Genomic DNA, 25,136 nt, shown 5'->3' with positions numbered 1-25,136 from the left:
TGCGAAAGCTCAATACCATTCATTTTGCAATGGCAAATTAATCTACTTTCCCAGCATCCTGCAACTTTTATTGAACTGGGCATCCCGCCATGGGATACGCCCCCAAACTCTCCTTAATTACATATTCGTTAATTACAAATTAATGACAAATTACGATTTTGTTTGCAATCGTGACTGGCGTTGCAGTCCTGATATCACAGGACGGGCTTCTTCTCAAAAGGCTGCAGCAGCAGGAGCAGCAGCGACAGCTCCAGGAGCAGCAGCAGCGGCAGCAGCAGCAGCAGCAGCTTTCCCGCCCTCCTGAGCGCTCACTGTAATACGCCGGGCGCTGCGCTAAGCTTGCCACCCCGCAGGTCCCCGGGGAGCGGCGGTGCACCCTCGGTTCCCCGCGCTCGCAGCCATTGTGGGGGGAGGGGGGGTGGGGTGGGGGGTGCGGGGCGCCCGCCCAGCCGCGTGCCGGCCCGCCCCCTCGGCGCCGCGACCCGCGGCCGGGGCAGGAGGGGGTGCCCGGCGCGCGCTCCGGGGAGGGGGCGGCTCCCGCGGGGGCGGAATCCTCGCCGCGCCGCCCGCGGTCCTCCTCCCGGGCACGCGCCGCTCCCTCCTCCCTCGCCCCGCCCGCGAGCGGCGGACGCACGGCCCCGAGCGCGCGCCCTCCCCGCGCCCTCCCCGCGCCCCCGCGGCGGACGCACGGCCCCGAGCGCGCGCCCCTCGGAACGTCCCCGGGAGCCGCGCCAGAGCGAGCGCCGGGGCCGGGCGCGCAGGAGTGAAAAGGAGGCGGCGGCCGCGGCTGCGAGCAGCAGCTCCGGACCCCGCGGGCGGACGCGTCCTGCTGCGGGGCGATTTTTTTTTTTAATTTCAGACCATATCATTAAATCAGAAAACCTTGCATTTTTCCATGGCGCTGGCCCCGGGTCAGCGAGCGGTTTTCTCTGCCTCAGGATGGGCTTTGCCGTTTCCGTCGCGGGCACCCGTGGTGGCCTGATTGTCAGTCTTCTCCGGGCATTTTTGAGGCCAGAAGCCGAGCGCCGCATGTAGGCGAATCACCCTGCGGGGCGGCTTGGCTTTTTTAAATTATCGTTTGTTATCTGGGGGCGGAGAAGAGCCGGCCTCGGGCGCTCGGGCCTCTCGGCAGAGGCGGCTGTGAGTCGGAGGTGGGATTGCTCGCGGGGGAGCGAGCCCCGGCCCCGCGCAGTCCAGGCGGCCCCGGGAGTGTCCTCTGCCTGCCGGCGCCGGGAAAATGGAGGCTGTGATAGAGAAGGAATGCAGCGCGCTCGGAGGCCTCTTCCAGACCATCATCAGCGACATGAAGGTAGGACGCCGGGGGCGCGGCTGCGGTGGCCGCGCTGACCTCGCCGGGGCCCCCGCCTGCGCCGCGGCCGCCGCCACCTGCGGGAGCGCTCGGGCCCCGGGTCACCTGCGCCCCCGCGGCGCCGCCCGGGCTCTGCCGGGCCGCTGCCCGCATCCCCGGGGGCGCCAGGTGCCCGCTGCCCTCTCCGCGCTCATTGTCCCAGGGGGCGGCACCACCTCGCCTCCCCGGGGCGCGGGGCCCCGGCTCCAAGTTGCCCATTGTCTGTCGCTGGACCGAGTGTCTGCGACCCGTGGAGGCCGGTGCCCGGGCCGACACCTGATTCCCCCGAGGCCGGGGTGGGGGCGCCTGGCGCGGTGGCCGGGAGGGCTGTGGGGGCTCTGCGTGGCCGCGGGAACTGGCCCTCCGGCCGGGAGCCTGCGAGGGAGGCTCCCCCTCTTCTCCCCTCCTTCTTGGCTTCTTTCGGGTCCACCTGGCGGGCGGGCGGGGGGGGGTAGTTGGGGGGGATCTGAGCAAATTAGGCATTAATTGGGCAGTTCCAAGCTGCTGAGGGTGTGCATGCCTTCCCTCAACCCTCCCCGGGGGCGCGGAGCAGAAGTTCCCAGAGCAGCCTTGCTGGGGACCCTCCTCCACCGGGCTGAGGCGCCCAGTCTGAAGGCAAGATTGGGGTCCCCTAAACCACTGTATTCCCCACCCACCCAACACACACAGCCTCCAGGTTTTCTCTTGGACGGATCGTGAAGATACTGTGCGTGTGTGTGTGTGTGCGCGCGCGCAAGCGTGCGCGCGCCTGTGTGTGTATGTGTGTGTGTGTGTGTGTATTGCGGGGCGGGGAACAACACCCGGTTTTTTTTTTTTTTCCTGCAAAGGGTGGGACTGGGGATAACCTGATCTAGGATGTGGATTTTCTGCTGCATAGAGGTAGATCAGGGCCCTGTGTTACTCACCCAAAGGAAATAGATCCAGCCTCCCGAGCTGGCTGGAGGTGGGAATTGGGGGCGGTGGGGGGATTTTTTTTTTTTTCATGTGTATTTAGGGAGCTTCTCTTTGGCTCTAACCCAGCCCCAGTTTGCCTCAACAGATCCGGGGAGGTGGTGTTTAATTAAAAGCTCGGCTTCCAAAACGAGTAGGCAGGTTTGGAAAGCTGTACAGCCGGTGGGTGTGGACGGCCCCGCTTCAGCCGCTGCCTGGGCGTTCGGAGGAGCTTTTGTCTGATCAAGTGTGGGGTTTAGAGAGGGTTTGGACTGGGAGATGGACTTAGCGAAGGAATGCTCAGCTGTCACGCTTGCTCTCCCCTCCCCCTTTTAGAATCAAGTGCCATCTCCCCAAGGGTGAACTTTTCCAAGGTGCCTCCATGCTGGCCTTGTCCCTCCTACAGAGCCTGTGCTCTTTTTTTTGGGGGGGGGGGGGAGGGAGGGAGGTGAGAAATTGACATTCGTGGAGCGTTATCTTCAGCTAGACCCTGCTTGTCCAGGAATGCCTCTAATCCAGCCACTTGGAATTAGATGGATTATTCCCTGTTCAAAGACAGCCTCTTTCATTCCTTTGCCCTCAATCCACATTGACTTATTGAAGTGCTCTTTTGAGACAAAGATTGGTGTCCCCGCCTTGGACTCTGGGGTATTTTTTGTTAACTTAAATTCTCTACGCCTTATAATCAAACATTTGGTTTGAGGCACACGTGCATTTTGATCATCAGGGGAAGAATTTTGAGATGGGTTGGTAAACCTGCTTGTGTGTTTTTTATTTTTTTTGAAGCGAAATGGGTGTTTCCAGTCCCTGAGTAGTAACAAGGATCCAGTGACCTAAAAGTTCTTCTGCCCACTGCAGTCCCAGAAAAAAAAAAAAAAAAAAATCTAGGATTTTTGTTTTTCTCTCCCTCTTTGTTCCTTAATCCAGAATCCATCCAGTCTTGGTTCTTTGCATTTATGGGTTTGAACCCAAAGCCCTTCAGAAGTTTTCCACCTGCGATCCCGTGGCTGCCCTGGAGCATTCTGGAGGGTGGAGTTGGGGGGGGGGGGATTGTGAGTGCTGAGGTGGCATGTTTTTCCCTCTGCAAGATTCTAGTTAAAAATAAAGATGTATTTAATGCCCTCTCAGTGCTGGATCTCTAGTTTATGGTTCCTGACACTTCTTTCCCTTTGAATTTAGTAGAGTTTGTTCAACATCCTGTGGGAAGGCATTTATTTTAAGGTTGTTTGTTTTATTTTGGCAAGGATTTGAGAAGTAAACTGGAGGGGAAGACTAAAACCTGTCTTGAGGTCTGTAGGATTCCAGGCTTTTGGGGAGCAGAGATAAGGAAAAAGACGGGTAGATTGATTTCCAAGAATATTTATGCAGAACTCAGTTGTTGAATATTTTAATGGAGTTTTCTTTTTAAAAGACTTCTTTGTGGGTTGGATGGCTGTGATATTTTAAAAGGGAATTAAAAAAAATTGGGCATATAGAATAAGAAGTATGTAGTATGCATAATTCATTAAGTCACCACCAATAAAAGTCAGTGTTCAATATCTGAAGTCAGCTGGCTTTCTAATGACCAGTTTATCCTTTTTTTCTTCTTTGAACTGCCATGATGGGTTTCTGATGTCTTTGGTCTCCTTTCTGTTTGCTTTGAAGGACAAGTGTAAATGTTGGAAACCCATTTTGGAAGGCCATCTTGAGAAAATTTTTAGGTTATTTTCCCAGAAATAATGTTGGAGTGGGGTGAGGAAAGGGTAAGGAATTTTTTTTTTTTTTTTTTTTTTTTTTTTTTTTTTTAGTAGCATTTGATTCTCCCAAACGTACAGCAGCACAGGAAGGGAGTCAATTTCCTCTTTGGAGGAAAAAAAAAAAAAAAAAACCCAAGAAAGAAAGAAAACAAAACAAAACAAAAATGAAGTAATTTCAAAGCCTAACACCGTACATGTTCCAAAACCAAAAAACCTCAAGATATTGAAAACCTCCACTGACACTGGAGAGGAATCTTTCTGCTTTTTTCTAGTGACCCTTCATCTGGTTAAATCCTCTGCTGTATGGGTGTGGGTTTTTCCTTTGGGGGGGGCGGGGGGAGGGGCAGGAAGGGTGCGGAAGAAACCCTAACTCTTCTTCCATTGGGATCCAGCAGCAGCTGTTAAATAACTTATTGATTCCTTGATGAGAGGAAACCTTGTGTTTTTTTTCCCCCCCATCTTCCACCCTCTTGTGGTGGTGGTCACTAATGATGGTGGTGTGCAGAATCGCTTACTGGCTGCCTTTCCGCCCATCCACATAAATCAAGTTGTCTGGTGTGCACTGGTCCCAAAGCTAAAGGGAGATGAGATTCACGTGGTTGGAGGCTAGGGCCTATTGCCCGTTTGTCTGGGGGAACGAACAGTAGCTTGGAAGTGACTGCGTGGGAAGGCCAGTTGGCCTCTGGTGTTTGATGGTGGTTAGACATTAAAGAGGCTCTAGAATCTTTTTTGGAGTTTCTATTCATGTGCCAAGAAAAACAGGCTAAATGCTGCAAACAGCAGATTTGAGCCATTGCTTCTTTTTAAATTGAGATATAATGGACATATCACATTATAATTAGTTTTAGATGTACAACACAGCGATTTGGTACTTGGAGTTAAAAAAAAAAGTTTATTTATTTTAATGTTTAGGTAATTGAACCAGCAAAGAATTTGTTGATGTTTGGGGGAGCTTGTAAGACCAGGCCACTGGCCAAACTCAAGGGCAAGTCACTGTGGATATCTTTCTTCTTTTAATAATTAACTTAGTTTTTTTTTTTTTTTAAGTTGGATGCTAAAACCAAATATTTTCCTCAGCCTTGTTATTGCTCAAGAATCAGCATGTGAGGAGCTGAATTGGGCCTGATGCAGGGAGAACTTTGTACTAGGTTCGGGAGCGTGCTGGGGGTTATGTAATGGGGCTGGGGGGTGAGAACACCCAAGCACACCTTGAATTCCCTACCCCACCTCTCGCTGGAGAGAGGGGTGTCCTGTTACCAGCACCTGTGCCGAGCAGAATAGGAGCCTTGTTCAGTTCTGCTTGGCTCCCCACCTCCGTTTGCACCAGTATCCTCTCTCCTAAGTCCTCCCTAAAATTAGAGCTGGTCAAGGGACTTCTTGAATTCCATGGAAATCTTTTGTGGTTCGAAGGCATGACATGCTATTTTCTCTCACTTATCCTAGATCAAGAATGTGCGTATTGGGTCCAGCGCCGGATAATGATTTCAGGGTTGTTTTTCCCCCTTGCTACTGCTTTGGCTCTGGAGTTTCTGTCAGACAGACTCACTCCCTCGCTGTTTATCCAGGGCTTGTTATGTGGAAGGTCTTTTGCTGGCCAGCGAGGAGCCAGAGAGCCACAAGGCCTGCCCTTGGAGAGCTGCTTGTCCCGTGGGCCGCAAGTAGGTAACGTGAAGTACGGTATGGTGGCCACGAAGGAAGGGCCACAGTCAGTTCTTGAAGAACTTCCCTTGGATTCTTAAAATTTAAAAAAAAAAAATTTTTTTTTTTTTCTCTAGGAAGAGAACGAAAATCCAGTGAAGGCCTCCGAAAGCGGCCAGGTGCTCTGAGGGAGGTGGGCAGCTCTGTATATGGTAACATGCAGAGGCAGGACAGACCAAGCCCTTATAAAGTACAAATGGACCCCATGTTGGTTTTTCTCTTAGCAAATGGCTGTGTTTGCCCAGGATTTTACAGCTTCCTCAGTTTGGGCCTGTGGGAGAAGAAGGTGAAGTGAACATGTCATAAAAATGGCGGTGGGGAACTGCTCAGAATGGGTGCCTGGTCAGAGATTGAGGGCCTATTCTAGGTCAATCCATCTGGTTTTTTAGGTGCGGATCTTATCCAGGTCTAGAAAGAAATCATTTTTCTTTGGTCTTGGCTTGAGTGTTTCTTTGGGTAAGTCCCGTACACATCATATTTAACCAAATTGGGTAGGGCTTTGTTGCTTGACAGTGTGAAGCTTTAAGTTCTGAGTTTCCAGTTAGGGATGCCCCAGATGTAGAGAGAAGGTCAATCCTAAGTCATGGTTTGCGTGGAAGATGAGCTGAGTTTGAATTTTGCCTGGTTCAGCTGTCAGTTCTTAGGTGAGTAACATGTACTCCTAACTCGATCTTAGTTATTGAGCACCAGGGAGGTTGCAAGCACTGAGCTCAGTGCTATGATGCAGCACGTAAAGATACAGAATTTCCATTTAAATTTGAATTTCAGATAAACAGCAAACAACTTTTTAGTATAAGCATGTTCTGTGTATACAGGGGCTTCTCAGCTACTGACCTCTTGTAGTTTGTACTGTACTTTTGCATCCAGGAAAAGAAAAAAAAGCTAAAATGATATCTGTCAATAATGGCCAGCTCATTTGAGGTGGTTAAAATGTTTGGAGGATGAAAAGGTTGAAACTATTGATCTATTAGACACCTTATCTACAATTTTCATCTAGGCTTTTCCATCTTCCTGGGGATAGGTGAAAGCTGGCAAGATTCCATCTGCAGGAGACTATTTAGGTGCTCAGACTGGGAATGGAAAAATGAGATAATTTTAAGGTCTCCATTACTTCTTGGAACTGCCTTTAGGACACTCACACCCTTAAACTCTCACCTCTGCAAAAACAAAGAAAATACCTCTCCTGGAACCAAACAAAAGCCAAAGGCAGACATAGCTGCCTAGGACATCAGACTGAGAAGTATTTGGGGCTCCTTAGAGGGAACTCATGGATGCCTTAAGCAGTTTAACTCAGATTTGTAGATCGCGCTGCTGATATGGCCTTATTAAGTAGCAAACCGGAGAGACAAATGGAGTAAATTAATTGGCTGAGCATCAAGGAAGCCCATTGTATTTGATTGCAGAGGTTCTCTTCTTGAATTAGTTGGGAGGCTGTGCAAGGTTCCCTCTGAGTATCTGACACACAGACACACACAAAACCCCCCAAACCCACGTAGCATAGGTTCCAGAGCAGCCCTTCCATTGTCAGTGTTTCTCACCTCTTAGACCAGGGAGGACCTGGTCTGTGTGTCTTGGGCTGCTTCCAGATTTAAGATACTCTTGTGGGCCCCCTGTACATAGTAGGTGCTTGGTGTTCATTGCATATGGTGAACATGGGGCAGGAAGGGACTTGATGAGAACCTGCCACGTGCTGGGCATTGTGCTAAGTGCTTGGTGCTTCTGGTTCACGTCCTCCACCTTTCTGTCCCACTTTACAGATGAGAAAACTGAGGCTCTTTGAAGAGCCTTATCCAGGGCCATGGTGAGGTGGATTGGTTCAGACCTTGGCCAATTTGATCCCAAAGTTGGAGCTCTTTGGAACATGTTGAAGGTAGAGAGAGGGGAATGGCTTTATCTCTAGAGGACAGCATACAGACTTCCACTTTCCAGAATTCTGCAGGAGGCTCAGAGAGGCAATCAGGTTCTTATCTCTGTGCCCTGAGCCCAGAGCCAGCCTGGAGGTGTGAATTTGAACTGAGATGTGCAGTGGGCGTCTCCCATCTGGCTGTCACTTTTGTGGAAGTCATTTAATTTATGATCTATTGACATATTGTGGCTTCCTTCCCTCCCACTCACCAGACTTCTCTGACAGACAAACCTGGAGTTCTCCTTTCCTCTTCTTCTGGGTGTGGAGATAGAACAGAAGCTTTCTGGCCAGGCTGTGGCCTGTCACCCTTGGCCTCTGTCCTTGTCCCCCTACAAAGTGCCTGCAGTCTTCTCCGTGGCTGGCCAGAGGGCCACGTTTCTATGTCTGGGGAGCCCATCAGTCCCTGAGACTGGGCGACTATGCAAGCCTGGCAACCCTCTCTAATTATATGAATTAAGTAAGTTCACCCAAAGTTCAGATGACGCCTCTAAGGGAACTCCTTACCTTGAACTCATTTTGTGTCCAGCCCTGGAACTCTCTTGTAAAAGAGCTTTCTGTATTTAATTATGTCCCGGTAGCTCTCCAGTTTGGTTGAGTCTGTAGAGCCATTTCAGGTCTATGTTTGGAGAAGTTGATGGGATCGCCAAAAAAAACTCCTTCCTGTGCTGATTCTTGGCATATACGGCCTTTGGTCATAGTTTCTAAGTGGTTTTTCTTTTCCTGTCTAGTTTAAGTGGGTTTAAAAAAAAAATCAATCGAGTGCCTTTTGAGCTGTGTGTCTTTTCATTTGCTTTCTTCCTCTTCAAGAATTTGGGCAGAAGTAAAATATTAGCTTGCTCAGCATGAGTGGCCTCCGAAGTCCTGGAGGTGGATGGCAGGTTTTGCTTGGGACTCCCTTCCCTGCCACCTCTGGCAGGACAGGGGTTTCTAGGGGGCCTGAGGAGTGGTCTGGCCAGAGGAGGAGGCTCTAGGCTGGTGAATGCACGTGGTTATAGGCACATAAGCATCAGATTTCCTGCGAGCCTTTAAGACGCAGATACCTGGACCTATTCCCTGGAGGCTCTGATTCAGTGTTTCCGGAGCACATCCTGGGCATTCAAAATTTTTAAAGCACCCCCAGGTAATTTGAACGTGTGGCCAGAGAACCACTGAGTTATACACAATTTTAGCACCCTCAAAAGTACTTTCTCAACCTTACTGAACTCTGAGGAAGAGCATGTTTAGATGTTTGTAAGACAACGTGACTATGCTAAACGCTATTGAACTGAACACTTCAGAATGGCCTAGATGATAGATTGCATGTTATATGTATTTTGCCTTGATTAAGAATAAAAATAAATTGGTAGTGAAACATTACATAAATTGGAATGTAAAAATAATAGAAAAAACATCTTTAGAATACGTAACGATTTAAAATCTTGGACAATGACCCTGTCCAATATGATTTTCTACCATAATGGAAATTGTCAAAGATGTTAGCCACTAGTCACATGTGACTGTTGAGCACTTGAAGTGTGACGAGTGTGACCAAGGAACTTTTTAAGTTTTATTCACTTTTGTGTAGATAGCCATATGTGACTAAAACTACTGTCTTGGACAGTGTAGATTTATAACACACCATCTAAGTAAAGATAGTGAGCTTCCTGCACACCTTCTGGTTCCTTCGTTGTCTCCAAACCCCTCCTGTGGAAATTCCAGAGCTACTGCTGACCTTGGAATCAAAGGGATCTGGTTTTCAGTCCTGTGGGCAAGTTACTTAATCGCTCAGCCTCCTTTTCCTCTTGTGTACATGGGTCTGAGAAAGTACCCACTTTCGAGTATTCAGAAATCAGACTGTGCTTGTGAGTGCTCCACACCAGGGTGCTGGGATGTTTGCTGCTGTTATGGTTCCAATCAGGGTAGTCATTCTTTCCACCACTTAGGGCAAATGCTACCCCACCCTTGACCTAGCTGCGTTTAGAGTTTACAGTGAAGTTGCAGGAAATGGAGAAGTTGAGTTTTTTTTTTTTTTTCTTGCTAAGTCAATTACTCTGGAGTTCATTATAACCTCCTCTGCCTCAGCTGGGCCTATTTGCATTTCTCTGTTTGCAAACCCACTGTATATAAAGGGAGAGGAAGGGCTGGGTGCCGGGCTAGGTCCTCAGGGCATTTAATGCTTAATAAAGACAAAATATCTTTTCAGAGATGTTTACACCAGGGTAAGGGGAGAGGTGCTGCTTTGTAAGGGTCATCTTTTTCTGTCTATGCTTTTGAGTTCTTCCCTCTTTTTCTGGAGTGACCCCCAGGAAAAGTGGCCTCATTTGCCTACTAGCCTGCCCTATTGCAGCAGCTTGGCACCTGATCTCCTTTTTTTTTTTCTAAGATTTTATTTACTTATTCATGAGAGACACAGAGGGAGGCAGAGACAGGAGAAGCAGGCTCCATGCAGGGAGGCCGATATGGGACTGGATCCTGGGACTCCAGGATCACGCCCTGAGCCGAAGGTAGACGCTCAACCACTGAGCCACCCAGGTGTCCCGGCCCCAGATCTTCCTACAAGCCCCTCGCGGTTGGCCCCTAGCTGAGTGTCCTGCTGATGCCTCATGCTCCCCATCCTGGAGTCCTGGGCTTCTTTGAACACATCCCGTGCCTCTCATTCTTGCTGTTCTGCTTGGATGACTTTCTGCATTGTTGTCCACTGAAATCTTTCTCATCCTTCAAGGTCCCACCACAAAGTTATATCCTTTCTGGTCTCTCCTCTTTCCACCAAGCTAGATACCCTCAGGCATTCTTCACATTCTAGGTTGAGTCCACCTAGTTTTTATTACGTTCTACCTTAAGCCTGGCTTTGCCACTTCCAAACTGGATTACTCTGGATGAGTAATCCAGATTTGATTTTTCTTGCTTGTAAAATGGGAGAAATAATACTTTCCTCTTAAAGTTGTAGAGGCTTCAGTGAGAAAATATATATAAAGGGCTTGGCATGAAATAAATGCTAAATAAAATGCTCTTGTGCATCTGAATGAACTACCCTGGGAGTTTTCTAGTGAAGTACCCTGCAAAAATGGCAATCAGATGTTTCAAAAATACAAGAAACCTATAGCTCCACTTTGAAAATGCAATAGAAACAACACTGCAGTGCTTTTCAAGCTTTCAACATATGAATAATTTGAGAGAACACGGTACATGTATTCTGCAGATATGATGTGCCTACTAGGGGCCAGGCATTGCTGGGGTGGAATACATCTGTGAACAAGACAGATACAGCCCTCGCCCTAAAGTTTTGTCCAGGAGAAGAGCAGAAAGGCAGCAGAATCTTGGTGAGGGCCTCTGATTCTTGTTTGGAGTAGGAGGACAGTCAGGGGAGGCTTTGGTAGAGTGAGAACCTAAACTGAGAACTACATTATAATTTTACCTGTTTAATCAGCTTTTATATGACACACCCAGGCGTTATTCTAGTGCCTTACAAATAGACTCTTATCCTCCCAACAACCCACTGAGATAGTTACTGCTATCATTCCCACTTTAGAGATGGGAAAACTGAGATTCAGAGAGGTCAAGCCATTTGCCGGCGTCCTACAGCTAAAGGAGAGGGAAGGCTGGGATTTGAACCCAGGCGGTCTGGCTCCAGGGTCTTTGCTCATCTGTTGCCGTGGGCTGTCTCTCACAGTGAGACCTTTTAGGATTTCCTTTTTAGATTCCGTAATGGGTGTGTCTCCTTGATCTCTCTGATTGTTCTATTTGGACCTTTAGAGTCAGAATGAACCTTAGAGCATAACAATCAGAGGTTCTCTGAACTGGTACAAGAAGCTCAAGGGACCTCTCTCTTTTAAAAGCCATTTGACCCAGCTGAGCAGATGTTGGGTTGGGTGTTGACTCACCCTACGGGTGCCTAATTTGTCAGCAGAGGGAAGTAGGTGGGGAGCGGGCAGGGTGTGAGTCTAAGGGTCTGATGCGGTTGTTGAAGGTTGTTGAAGGTGACTACCGGAGCAACACATGTTTGTTTTCCTGAAGAAACCCCCTCCACCAGGGTCACCCCAGTAACAGCTCCGCGCCCCACATGCCTGGGTGCAAAACAGGAAGGGGGGATATTTGCGGTAGGAGGGCTGGAAATGCTTCGAGATTAGTTTCCAGGGAGACCTCAGTTTCACTTCTGAGGCCCAGTTCTTGCGCCCCGGCTCCTGCAGCTGAGCACAGGAGTCATTAAGGAAGTCTTTGAGTTTGGTTTAATGGTTGCTCTTTGTTTTCAAGTGATTGTTTACTGAACCTTCAAAGCCAGCTCTCCAGCAGGATGTGATCTCGGGCCTGAATAATTGGATGAGGCACCCCAATAGGAAGCAAGTAGCGGGTAGCAGAGCCAGGAGGAGCTAACTGGTGGCCAAGCCTTTGGCATCCCAGTGCTCAGAAGCTCTGCAAACTGCCGCTGGAGGGACCGAGGTCGCCCCGCAGCCAGGAGTAGGCCCGAGGCAAGGGTCCCCTGGAACCTGGCCTCTTTGATGTTGTGCTGGGCTTAATTAGGAACACCCTAATTAAGTCACGAAGGAGGAAGCTTATTCCTTAAAAAAAAAAAATTAGCACGTGTTTTGAGAGCATTTCATGAGGGATTACTTGTCCGATTATGCAAGCAGTATAAAGTTAATGGAAGAAAAACCGAAATCTCTGTTAGGTAAAAAATAAAACTCCCCCATAACCTGCTTGATTATAAAGTGGGTTACGCACACACATTTTAGACAAAGGTTCATGCGGCTTACACTGTGCCAGAAGTTTTTTTTCACTTAGCTTTTCACTTAACATTGCTTATCTGTGTATGTAATTATGAGCCACGTCAGTTTTAGTGTTGTGTGGTGTTCCATTGTGTAGGATATGTGCAGTTAATTTATTCAGTTGACCTGTATTTGAGGACTGGCCGTATGCCAGGTTGTATGTTAAATGCTGAGGGTACAGCAGTAAATAAAACGGACACAATCCCTGCCCTCCTTGGAGCTTATGTTCTAGGGCAGTGGGGACAAATGAAGTCAGTTCTGCTGTATATTAGAAAGATTATGTGCGGTGGGGAAACAGAGCAGGGGCAGTGCTATTGTTTTAAGTAGAGTGGCTAGGGAAGGCCTCACAGAGCAGGTGACCTTTGAGCAACACCTTAGGAAGTCTGTGGGTATCAGGGAACGAATGTTCCAGGCCAGGGAAGAGCATGCAGGCACCAGTTCCATAGGTTCTGTGCCGATTCATGTTTAGGCTGTGTCCGGTTTTTCACTAATTATAAGGAACACTGTGATGAGTGTATCCTTGTAGCTAGACAGTTGATTTGCAGTGACAGTTTGGCCCGAAGGCTTTATCCTGGGTCAAAGGTACCTACTCTTCAAGGCTTTTCAAACATGTTGCTCAATGCCATTCAGAAAGCGCCCATATTCTTCTTGAGAGTGGGTGCTCATCACCAGGGGATTATTTCTCAAGGAGCTAGACTTGAATATGGGGTCTGGGAAATTGAGGCCATAGCTTGTCGGGCCTCAAAGGGACGAGGCAACTTATTTGGCATGGTGATTCTCAAATCTTGCTGCGTGTGGTTTTAGCAGGAAGGTACAAGTGTCCGCTGGGGAGAGTGTTCAATGCAGGTGTGTGGGCCCCCTCCCCAGAAGTTTCCATTGTGTAGCTCTGGGGTGGGGCTCTGGCATCTGCAGTTTTAGCGGACATCTTAGTGAGTCTCTAGTAGATTGCGATTATCCTGGGAACAGGTGGCAGTGGAGTGGTTGTTGGGCCTCCTTTGCAGCTCCTTAGGTAAGCTGAAGGATCTCCCTGTTCCTGTCTCCTGTGCCCCCAAATAAGACCCCGGAATGACTCTCATGCAGCATGACCTTCTGTATTTCCTTTCCTTTGCTAATTACTTTTATTGCATGGAAAACTTTTTCCTTCTTTACTTCCTTCCTCTTTGCCAGGGAAACCCCCCTTTGTCCTTAAAGACCTATGGGAGGGCATCACCCCCATCTGGAAGCTTACACCAGCCATACTGTCTAGTACTTTATATTTGGAGCGTGGTGCCCTCTGATTGGTGGCTAACACATCCGCTTTCCACTAGCCTGAGTTCCACAATGCTTTGGCTCCTTATCTCTGTATAGCCTTCCACCCCACTCCATACCTGTCCATAGTAGGTGCTCATTAAATGGCCAAGATAGGGTGGCTGGCATCGGATGTATAGTACTGAAAATAGCAGTCGCTGGGATTTAATCGTGTTCTAAGTGCCAGTACACCCTTCTGAGCACCTGCACGATTTCCTGTACCCTCATTACCATCCTTAGAGATTGCCATCCATGGAGGTGGGGACTAGCATGGACGTCATTTACACATGAAGACAGGGTAGTTTTGGGTGACTCAGTGACCTCGGTTGCCCAGTGTGTAGATGTGAAGTCGGGCAGTCTGACTCTAGCGCTCTGCTCTTAGCCAGTACATCACACGGGTCCGTTCAGACTCGGGAGTACGGCTGCGCATCAGGGCGCTCCATCCAGGAAGACTGAAAAGAGGATGGTGACTGCAGAAGTATCAAACACAGTTATTGCCTTTTTTCCAGTGATGCCTGTCAGGGTGTCATTCCCAGCAGCCTGGGGTGGGGCTCAGGGCTTGTGGAAGAGGCATTGTTTCCTGGAAGGTGGTGGAGCACACAAAGTGTGTCCAGGGTGGTGAGGCCATGGCTCCTCGGTGGATTTGACAAATTGCAGACTCCATTTGGGGGTTGGGTGGAGACAAGGCAGAGAGGGCATTTCCCGGGAGAAGTGGGTGAGTACAGGTGTGCAAGCGCGAAATAATGGTAGTAGCAATCCTAACATTTTTTTTTTTAATTTTCATTTATTTATGATAGTCACAGAGAGAGAGAGAGAGGCAAAGACACAGGCAGAGGGAGAAGCAGGCTCCATGCACCGGGAGCCGGATGTGGGATTCGATCCTGGGTCTCCAGGATCACGCCCTGGGCCAAAGACAGACGCTAAACCGCTGCGCCACCCAGGGATCCCCAATCCTAACATTTTTATAGGGTGTGCCGATCGCCACATATTCTGTTCATTATCTCCTGTGGACATTTATACACAATAATAAGCAAATGGAACTGAAGCTTTGGATTCCACATGGACAAAGATTAGAGGGGGTAGATCTGCAGTTATTACTGGGGGGGGACCTTACATGCACCCAAACATCTGTCACTTGCACCTGGGTGAGAGCAGCCAGCCCTGTATGAGGTGGTTAGATACTGAGTTCCCAAGGGTCCAGTTGTGGAGAAGGAAATATGTTTTAGGGGAATCTATGGGACAATCTTATTTGCAACAGAACTGGGCAAACTAAGGAGCACTTCACGATATAAACCAGGTGTGAGGGCAAACCCTTCCCTGACCTGAGGCAGATTACTTCACCTTCTGTGCCTTATTTTCCCACGGAAAAAGGAAGTGTTAAGTTCCTGTTCTGCTGAGTGCCCTGGCAGGGTTGTCCTGGGAGCCCCTTGTACCCTGAAGTGCTACGTGAATGTGAGATGCGGTTCTTAATGATGATCGTGAAGTAGAGTTGGACTCCTACTGGATGGCCCCATGTGACCACCTGAAATAAAGGACCTATGGTAGTATGGATTTGGGCGACGGGAGGGTGAATTTGGGGAGCAGGGAGGGGTTCCATTTTCATAGAAGTTGTAGAGCGTGGTACACACACCAATTTTGCAAAAGCGAAAAAATGGAACCAGAAGCCTGGTTGAGGCTGCAGACCAACGGAGGGGTGCCCAGAGTGGCTTTGGCACCTGGTGGGCGACCCTGTCCAGTAGACCCGTCTGCAGCAGAAGAGGTGTTCCGCATCTTCACGATCTGGTTCAGCAGCCACTGAACCACCACATGTGGTTCTCGAGCACTTGTGTGAGGATCTGAACTTTATGTTTTGTTTAATTGTAGGTAATTTAAATTTAAGTCCATGTGGCCAGTGGCTCTTTTATTGGAAGGCTCAGGATAGACAAAGGAATGCCCCTTGGGAGAACATGTAAAAAAAAAAAATAACCCAAGAATACTTTGAAGATGCAGTTGACATATTTGTTTGGTTCTTCTTTTATTTTGAGTGGAGACCTACCCATGTGTCAGAAAATGGGCATTCTGGCCACAGAACCTCATAGCCCTGGAGGAAGAAGACCCTTGATGTCCTTGACTTAATTAGGGTGTTATAGTTCAAATGGAGCAGTTTGTGAGGGGAGGTTGGGTGGAGGGAGCACCTTTTGTGGTTAAATCTTCTTTTCATAGGCATATTTATTGCTGGTGAGCTTGGGCAAGTGGGTGAGGGTGGGCGTGTGAGGAAGCAACCATTGATTATCGTCAAGGCTGTCATCCACTTGATGGACAGGGATAATTAGTGGATTAGGCAAGCCCCAATCAGAGAATAAAAGCCCAGGAATGGTTTTTATGATGGATGGGCTTACCCAGTGCCTTTCATCTGAGGCCCTCGGGAGCCCTTCCTCTTACAGGATAGGGTGGGGAAGGGTGGTTTTGGGGACAAAGCTGTGACAGGCAGTCAGGGGCCCTGTCCATCCTGCACACCCACTTCCAGAAGCTGCAGATGCTTGCCTCATGCTTGTAGAAGCACGGGATCCAGAGGCCACTGCTGCTCAGATCAGAAGCTTCTGGAAACTTTGCTTTTCATTTCCCTGAAGTCCACACCTCGGGGTGACCTGGAAGAGGAGGAGGAGGGATGCTGTGGGCTGCACTGCTCATGCTCACCCTGAGGAGGTTCCTGCAAACCTCCCGAGGGACCTGGTGTCTGGGTTGGTGGCAGCAGCAGCCTACGGAGATGCTCCACACTGGCTCTGTAGTCTGGCAGAAGCAGATCAGTTCCGATATCCATAGAAAACCTGAAGATGTGATCTAGTTACCCATAATCGCACCACTACTGACAGCAGCTGGGAACATTTCTGGCTCATTCCTTATCAGACCTTTTTCTCCATGAAGGGTTTTTCTTTGTTTTGTGTCTTGTGTTTTCTTTTTCACACAGGTGAAGATCATGACCATTTCTAGGGCAACATTACTGCTCCCCCAGAGCATTTGCAGTTGTAATTGGGGCAGGGGGCTACTGTGTGTTTGGGGAGCCCTTGCACCTTCCTTCATGGACCAAGCAGGACCCAACCTGCTGGCTGAGCGGCCCCCTGCAGCCCCAGGGCTGGGCTGGACGGTTGGGTCAGTTCATCTTGTCGCTTGTCCTTCTCAGAGTCAGGGTAGCACTTGAGCCCTAAAATCGGTCCTCCCGGTTCTCCCTTGGCTGTAAAATAACAACGGCACCTGCCTGGTCAGGTTGTTGTGAGCATTGGACAGAGGATGAACCGGGCTGTGCTGCTTGGTGTGTGTGTGGCATCAGCCTCAGCATCACCTAGGTTGAACATGCACCATCCAGGCCCCACCTCAGACCAAGGGAATTAGAACATGCATTTCTGCAAGATCCCCAGGTGGGATCCCCAGGTGGACCTGGAAGTGGAAGTGTGAGAAATGCTGATGGATGGACCTGGCTCCAAGCAGCTGTTTAGAAACTGGTGATGCTTCAGGCTGACATTAAGCATTATGGGGACAGTGACGTTCAAGTCAAGTAAGAGCACTTGGGAGGTGACCATCCCGTCGTGCCTGTCATGTGCCCAAGACTTGAGTTCTCAGCAGCATGAGCACTGGTGAGCCAGTTTCCATCTGGAACCTATGCACCGGACAGAAGCCTTTGGGTGGAACCCCACTCTCTAGAGCCTGCCCCCCACTCGCCCCCAGCCTCCGGTTTATTTTCAGCTCGACTGAATTCTTCCTCCTTGTGAGAGCCTTTCTAACTGTGGCTCCTCTCAAGTCACCTCTTCTCTGCCTGTGACTCCTGGCTCCTCCGTGTTCCCTGTGTGGTGGCACGGGTGTCTGATTCCCTCAGCTGTCCCCTGAGGTCCTGCTGTCACGGCGGGCTGGGCTGGGAGATGCAGTTGCTGCATTATTTATGGGGCATCGTTAACCAGCCGTGCTGATGAGTTACACACAGTTTATTCTTCTGCTCCGTGTGTGGGATGCCATCCTGGGCCTCTGTTTAACACAGAACAAAACAAAGCAAAACAGAACCCCAAGCCAAAACAGCCACTGGTTGAGTCCTGTGCCCTGAACTGGGCAAGGGGCCTGTCCAGCCTTCTAGCTGTGGGGGAAGTGGTGCAAGGGGAGGGAGGAGAGGAAAGAGACTGGGGGTGTTCCCAGAGCTCAACTTTGAGGTTGGGGGTGGGGAAGCCAACTCACATATTTGCTTAAGTGGCCACAAATTCTTGGGGAATTGACAGAGATTGGGTGGGTCATTTATGGGTGGCTCAGTGGTTGCGTGTCTGCCTTTGGCTCAGGTCATGATCCCAGGGTCCTGGGATCAAGTCCCACATTGGGCTCCCCGCAGGGAGCCTGCTTCTCCCTCTGTCTGTGTCTCTGCCTCTCTTTATCTCTCATGAATAAATAAATAAAATCTTTAAAAAAAAAAAAAAGTAAGAAAAAGACTTCATCTTCTCCCTGCCCTGTGCCCCTACCCCGCCCAAGGGACCAGGCTGCTGTTAGGTATGTGACTTATCACTCAGGTGGCTTGGGATTTAATATCACTCACTGTCTGCCTGGTCTTTCGCTGTCTTACTTGTGGTCACAGTGACCTTGCCCTTGAAGCTGCTCATGGTCACCGTGTCCATTCTCCCCATGTCCTGCATCTTCCCAGTGTAAGTGCCCTACCCTACCCCAGTGTCCCTTGGAGAGAGCCAACTTGTGTCCTCTGCTTCCCTGTTTTGTGCGAACTGTTGCTCTTACTAGAAATGCTTTTCCTTCCTTCCTCCATTTCTCTGTTTTAGAGCTCACAATGCATTTGGGGAGATTCAAGCTCATAGATGATGAATTGCATGATGGAAGGGAAGTAGGTGCATTTGAGAATGCTTTGAAAAGAGGTGACATTTGAGCTAGACTGGTGGTGATGGCTGAATAGTTTCTTAGATTGTTGAATGTCCCTGGAGGTTAGAAGAGAGAACAGCCATCAGTGGCGGTGTCTGTGGTGTGGGGAGCGTGGTGGGCTGCAGGGGTGTGAGCTGTAGCCTGTCTTCAGGGAAGCCCCACCCCTCTTGCTGTAGGAAGGGGGGCAGTCTTGCAACTTGATTAAGGGAGTCCTTTACCTGTTTTTACACAAACTTGTTTTTGGAATGAGGACTTGACCTTTCTCTCAGAATCCAGTGTGGTGTGAGTTCTGTTTTCAACAAATTGTCTGGGATTCAAAACCTACCCTTCTTCTCCAAAGAAAGTCAAGGGCTTCCAGGGAGAGGAGAGTCCCGTTGCCTGTGACTTTGGATTTGGGAGAGTCTGGGTGGCTGGCGGGAGTCTTCTTTTCTTTGATTCTGGTTTGTCTGGAAAGTTGTGAAACCTTTATGTGTTCTTGGGTGAACCCCACAGGGGTGTCTATGTGGAGACTTTCACAGCCCCAGGAATGCATTCCTTTGGGATTTCCTCAAACTGTGAACTGAGCCCGGTCAGAACCAGTGGCCTGGCGCGAGAGCTTTCTGGGACTCCTTAGTGGGCGGTGCAGATCAGAAAATTAAGGACTGTGTTGGAATTGTTTTTTGAAAGGGTTCTCAGTGGATATGGCATCTTGGTCTGCAGATCTCTTTCAAAACTTGAGTATATTCCCTTTGGCTCAGTTTTAGAGCCTAGAATAGGCCCAGGCTACCTTTGACTCTTCAGGTTCTTTTCTCTCCTTTGCCACTTCCTCCAAGCTTTTGAATTTTTATAGTAAAGCTATTTTTCAGGTGGGTAGAAACTTTTTTTTTTAACCTTGAAAGAAACTTAAAAAAAAAAAAAAAACTAGATCAATCCAACATCACCTCGCCTTTAAATTTTAATAACATTTACACATTTAAAAAAATTCTCAACAAGGAGGTTTTGTCTTCTGTTCTTAGAAGTTCATTTTTCTTTTTTTTTTTTTAGAATCCATTAAATTATATATTGCCTAAAACAGGTGGGCCTGACACTCTTTGATAGACTGTCAAATATCATTAAATCAAGAGAGCTGCTTTTGGCAGCCTTCTTCTGGCTGAGTGGGTGTTCGTGGGTGGAGCGCTGTGTGCTGCACCCCTTGACTGGAGAGGGGTCCCTCCTTTTGTTGCTAATTTGGCAAAGACTGAAATGAGGCTTCCGAGTGGTGGGGGCAGATAAGTAGTTTTTTAAGTGCTTTGAGCAGTTGATTTCAGGCACATTCACGTCGATTTGAGTACTCCTCCTGCGGTATACTTGGGAATGACAGAGACTAGTCTGACACTGTACCCCCAACTGGTTAACTGGTGCGAGATGCAGCTGGTTCTGTACTTAGGATGCAGCATGCAGGATTCCAGCCTGCGTGGACAGTGTGAATTAGAGGCTTTAAGATCTCTGCCAGCATCCTGAGTGAGATTCCAGGGGCCTGCAAACCCTTGGATCAATCCTGTCAAATGTTTCTTGGACACTTGACAGAGTGCCCACCACTGCATGGAGCACTTTGGATGTCTGATCTCAGTGATTTCCTCACACCGACCCTGAGGTTGTAGTGACTTAGCCCTCGTAGAGGTTGAGCGATTGTCTGAGGTCCCATTGCAGACCGGAGAGCTAGATTCAATCCAGAAGGCCGGATTCCTGAGCTTGTGTCCCTTATTCCTTCCCTATATTCTTTCAGTGTTCTGTGATGGTGGTGGAATTGTTTGTTTTTATTATTTGTCTTTATAAGGAACAGGCCTTGAGAGGTAAAGTGATTTCCCCTAATACTTGACTGGCACACCCATGGCTAGAAATCAGGACTGTGTGCTCGCTGCACAGACCTGTTGCCATTCTGGCGTGTTCTCAATGTGCCTCACCTTTTTCCTAAATATTCTGGATCATCTCAGGGATCTTCCTTGGGAACCCCTGCATGAGAGTTTTGGTTGGTGCTGGGAAAAGGAAGGCCCAGCGGTCATGGTCTCCTTTGTGTAGATGTGGTACCTTTTGGCTAGAAGTTGGTGGTCAGTATGTCTGAACATCTTTAAGCTTTTAAGAAAGCTTCTCCTACTTTCTTGTGGATCTGAAAGAGAAGAGAAAAGGGTAGGTGAAGCTGTAATTGGTTGGTTGAACCTTGTGCTCTTAAGGATGCTGATGTCTATCTGGACAGAGATCTCCAGTGGCCGCCAGAGGACTTTGATCTCAGCCCTGACCCCTTTAATTACTTGGATATAGGCATAGAAGGGGTGTTCATATTTGATAAGAAAATGGTAAATAGATTTGGTGTTGTGATTGGAATTCCCCATAATGTTTTGATGGGCCTGGAATGGTAGCCTGACTAGGTTCATTCAGCATAAGGTAAAATAAAGGTTCAAAGGTTCATTCAGCATAAGGTAAAATAAAGTTATACTCTTGGGCAGAAGAAGCCCTCTGGGACACAAAGATGAGCTGGGGGCTATGTGGTTTAGCAGTATGGTGACCTGTGCATGGGAATTGGCATCAATAGCTCAGGTGTAGCTGCCAAAGGAGTTCTGCCAGGATCGGGGCAGACGGGATCCCTCGCCCCGTGCAGTTTAAGTGCCCCGAGGGAGCAAATTGTCTCTTGGGGGAATAAATCCAGAGACCTGCAGTTGGGCCAAGCAGGTCTCAAATGCAGAGCTGATGGATGTGCTCTAGTGGCATCTGTGAAACAGACTTTAGGCTTTGGCAAATTCATGGTGCTCTGGTTGCCAGAACCTCTAGTTTGATCTTAAAAAATATATATGATCACTGTTGTTTTCATAAAAATGATACGTTACCCTTATTTAAAACACACACACACACACACACACACACACACACACACAAATAAGAAACTATGACCATACAGGAAAATACAAACAAGAAAGCAACACATGGGTCCACATTTTAGCTTCTAAAAGTAGCCCATTTTAACTTTGGTAAGACAATTTTCCAGATCTTTCTCTGCCATTTTCAGACACACTTGATAGCTAGAGAAATGTAGAAGGAGACACTTTTATGGGAAGATGTAAAACAAAAATATATTTTGCTTTCATTTAACAGGAAAATTGAAACTGAAATGAAGTAATACTGAAGAAATTACTGAACTTTAGATGACTGTTTCTTCACCAAAAGAAATTAGTTTCTGAAGCATCCCTTTAAAGCAGTGGTTCTTCTTTTTTTAAAGATTTATTTATTTATTTTAGATAGAGTGCATGCAAGTAGGGGGAGGGGTAGAGAGATGGGGAGGGCATGGGGCTCCATCCCAGCACCCTGAGATACTGACCTGAGCTGAAGTCAGGAGTCAGACGTTTAACGGGCTGAAGCCACCCAGGCCCCCTTAAAACAGTGGTGGTGCTGCTTTAACTGGGGATGATTTTGTCTCCTCTGGCCCATCTGGCAATGCCTGGAGACATTTTTGGTATTCCCAACCAGTGACCTCTCTGAAATGTTACTGGCGTTTTGTGAACTGCGGTCAGAGATGGTGCCAAACACCCTATAATGCACCCCCCACAGTCCCCCACAAAAAAAAGAAGAGCCATCTGGCCCCAAATGTCAGTAGTGGCAAGGTTGGAGAAACTGCACCCTAGGGTAAGCAACTGAGATTATTAAAACCGGTAGGAAGACGAAATCATTGTGTTTTATTTAGCTCAGTTGTAGACTGTTTTGATTGGGCTTCTCTAATGAAAGAGGAAATGATTAACTTCATTAGAATTTCCCTCTCCTCTCCTTAAACCACAAACTCAGGAGGTGGCTATGTTATGTCCACCATGTCAAGGTTCATAGCACTTTACATTCTGTCCTGCAACTATTGCCCCCACCCCCACCCCAGATGTTTAGTCTTAGCTTCATATTTAAATGATTCTGTGCCAAACTCCACTCTTGTAGCCATGGCTTCTCCTTTTATGGTTTTATTTTGCAATCCGTCTTGCTTAGCTACTGATCTTAATATAAATTGAATGTGTATGTGTGGGGAGGTGTCAAACCCAACTCAGGTTTGTTCCACTCGGAATTGCACGTGCAGTTTTTAGTTTGTGTCTGAGTACCACGCTTTAAAGAGTAGAGAGCTACTGGGCGGTGGCCCTAGGACTCTGCAGGGACGTGCTGCAGCAGGGTCCTGGATAGAACATGAACTGCACTTGGGGAGAGAAGGGAAAACTGTGGATGAATGTGTTGGTTATCCTCCATTCTTTGAAAAGATTTCCACATGGCAGCAGGGTTGGTCATCACCATGAGGGTCCCCAGAAGGTTCAAGCTAGTGCTGCATGACATGAAGGACACGGTGGCAGGTAGAGGCTGCCAGAAGAGAGTGTTGAGTTCCCTGTGAGCTGATGTGTGCTGGTGAACCACATGTTGTCCTGGTGTGGGTAGATGCTGGGTTCAAGCCATCAGCTGGGTGGCTCCATTTAAGTAACTTCTCAATCTTGAGATTCTGATCATCTACTAATGCTTCCCACGAGCCACCCATCCTGGGGAGGAGCTCCTATCACTCTGGTTCCCTCCTCCCTGCCCTTTGGGGATAAGTGGGGGGAAAGCCACGGCTATGGTCAGGTGGTTCAGGGCAGAGCCCTAAACGTTCTGTGGATCTTCTTGAATTTCTGAGTAATAGATGGTAGGTCCCTAGTGATCTATCAATGTATGCGTTAGATTCTGGTAAAACTGTTTCAATTGGCATTTGTAGTATTAACAGGATAACAGGGCCTGAATATATCCTAAACCTATTTCTGAGCCAGTACATTTGTATATAACCTGGGCAGCATATCCTAGACTGCAGAGGAAGAGAGCACACACAGATTGTTTCCTGTGTAATTGGACTTGGGTGTTCTGTTATTGTCTTAATCAGATGTCTATCACAGCATGCCTTACTGATTGATGACTTTGTTTTGTTGTAGGGGAGCTATCCAGTGTGGGAAGATTTCATAAACAAAGCAGGAAAGCTACAGTCCCAGCTTCGGTAAGTAGAGAAGCATGTCATCCCCAGAAAAATGACAACATCCCTTAGACAATGGATTGAAGAGGATAGACCGAGGCTGCTGATTGAGGTTAACTTTGGAAGTGTTACAGATACAGGAGCATGTAATGGGTTCTAATTTGAGCATTGCCACTTATTAGCCTTGCGTCTTGACCCCCGATTCCCATGTGTAAAAGCGAACTCCTATCTGCTCTGCCTTCTTCCATAGGAATTTTGAGAGTCCAGTGAGGTATTGTATGTAAGGTAATAATGGGCAGCATTTATGTAATGCTCACCATGTGCCAGGCATTTTTTTTTGTGCGTGTGTGTGCCAGGCATATGTTAATTAAAGCTCACAACCCCAGGGGATAAGTATAGTTATTATCCTCAATTTACTGATGAAAAAATCTGAGGCACAGATGAGCTAAGTAACTCGTCCAAACTCACACAGCTAGTAAATTGCAGAGCAGGGATTTTAATCTGAGTCTGGCTGCATAGTCTATTCTGCTCACTGCCTATTCCTTATAAAGAATTTATGGCTTACTGTTGTATAATTCCATGTGCGTGAAATGTCTAGAAAACACAGATCTGTAGAGACAGATGTAGATTAGTAGTTGTCTGGGACTAGGGGAGGAAAAGGAGATTGAGTACAAATGGGCAGGAGAATCTTTTTGGGGGGATGGAAATGTTCTAAAATTGGCTTGTGGTAGTGGTTGCAGAATTCTAAGTTTACTAAAAAAATTGTTGAGTCACACAACCAAAAAGGGTGGATTTTATGGTATGCAAATTATGCCTCAATAAAGCTGCTTAAAAAAGAACAGGATCTAGGGCTGAGCTGCTCTATGGGGGCTATTATTGTTGCCTTGTCTTGTGCTTGTTCATGTATCATTTGATATGAAATAGGAAATTTGTAACATCTTCTTGTGACAGCTATGTGCTTTTCAGTCAGTGGGGAGAAGGGCTACTCACTTAGTGGGTGCTCCATGAGGGATGGGACATTTTAAAAAGCAATTAATTTTCATGATTCCTGTTCATGGCATATAGGGGATGACATCAGTTGGTTTGGATGTATGGTGGTGGTTTTCCAGAGGACAAAGCAGGTAGATGTTTTCTAGGATACAAAGCCACATGGACAACATGATGCTCTGGATCCTTTGCCCATGGATGTCAGGGGTTACTGCCCAGGACTTTAGCCGTAAGACTGGACATTCCATGGCACCTCTGTAGATCAGGAGAGAACTCTAGAAGGAAGGATCTTTCCTCTTCCATCCTGGTGGCTTTGTGGGTCCTGGGAATTCTATCCTGTGAACCTAGGATTTCTCAAGCCAAGAGTGGTCTTCCAGATGGACAGTCGACTTGGGCTTATGATCCCTTCTCTGCTTGTCAAATCCTTTACCATTTTGGTGCAGAGGAACTTGTACAGACAAAAGAAAAAAAAAACCCAAAAACTCGTAAAGGATATCTGCTGGGCCAGCTCCAAACTCTTGTCTGCAAACCCCTGGGGAGGCCTTCACTAGCCTCATGTTATCGAACTACACCTACCCTTCCATTTCTGCTACTATTCTGATTTATTTCCAACAGTTAGTCTCCCTCCTGTAGGAGGTCCCTCCTAGAA

At 48.0% G+C, this 25,136-nt stretch overlaps 1 protein-coding gene across 14 annotated transcripts in view; it reads left to right on the top strand.

Annotated features, from left to right (window-relative positions):
• The first annotated feature begins 719 nt into the window (after nt 1–719).
• MTSS1 (MTSS I-BAR domain containing 1) overlaps nt 720–25,136 on the top strand; it is a 161,682-nt gene continuing 137,265 nt past the window's right edge. For 7 of the 14 annotated variants that reach the window (XM_025450507.3, XM_025450500.3, XM_025450504.3 and 4 more), the window contains exons 1-2: nt 720–1,309; nt 23,463–23,524. In XM_025450507.3, the coding sequence (XP_025306292.1) occupies nt 1,238–1,309; nt 23,463–23,524 (134 nt within the window). In that variant the 5' untranslated portion in view covers nt 720–1,237. The remainder of the gene's footprint in view (nt 1,310–23,462; nt 23,525–25,136) is intronic. The other 7 variants (XM_025450502.3, XM_025450493.3, XM_025450505.3 and 4 more) reach the window with 1 other exon arrangement.

The sequence above is a fragment of the Canis lupus genome, chromosome 13 (assembly GCF_003254725.2).
Source record: "Canis lupus dingo isolate Sandy chromosome 13, ASM325472v2, whole genome shotgun sequence".
NCBI lineage: Eukaryota > Metazoa > Chordata > Mammalia > Carnivora > Canidae > Canis > Canis lupus.
Note: the sequence above shows the minus strand (reverse complement) of the source record. Positions and strands in the feature narration are given on the sequence as shown.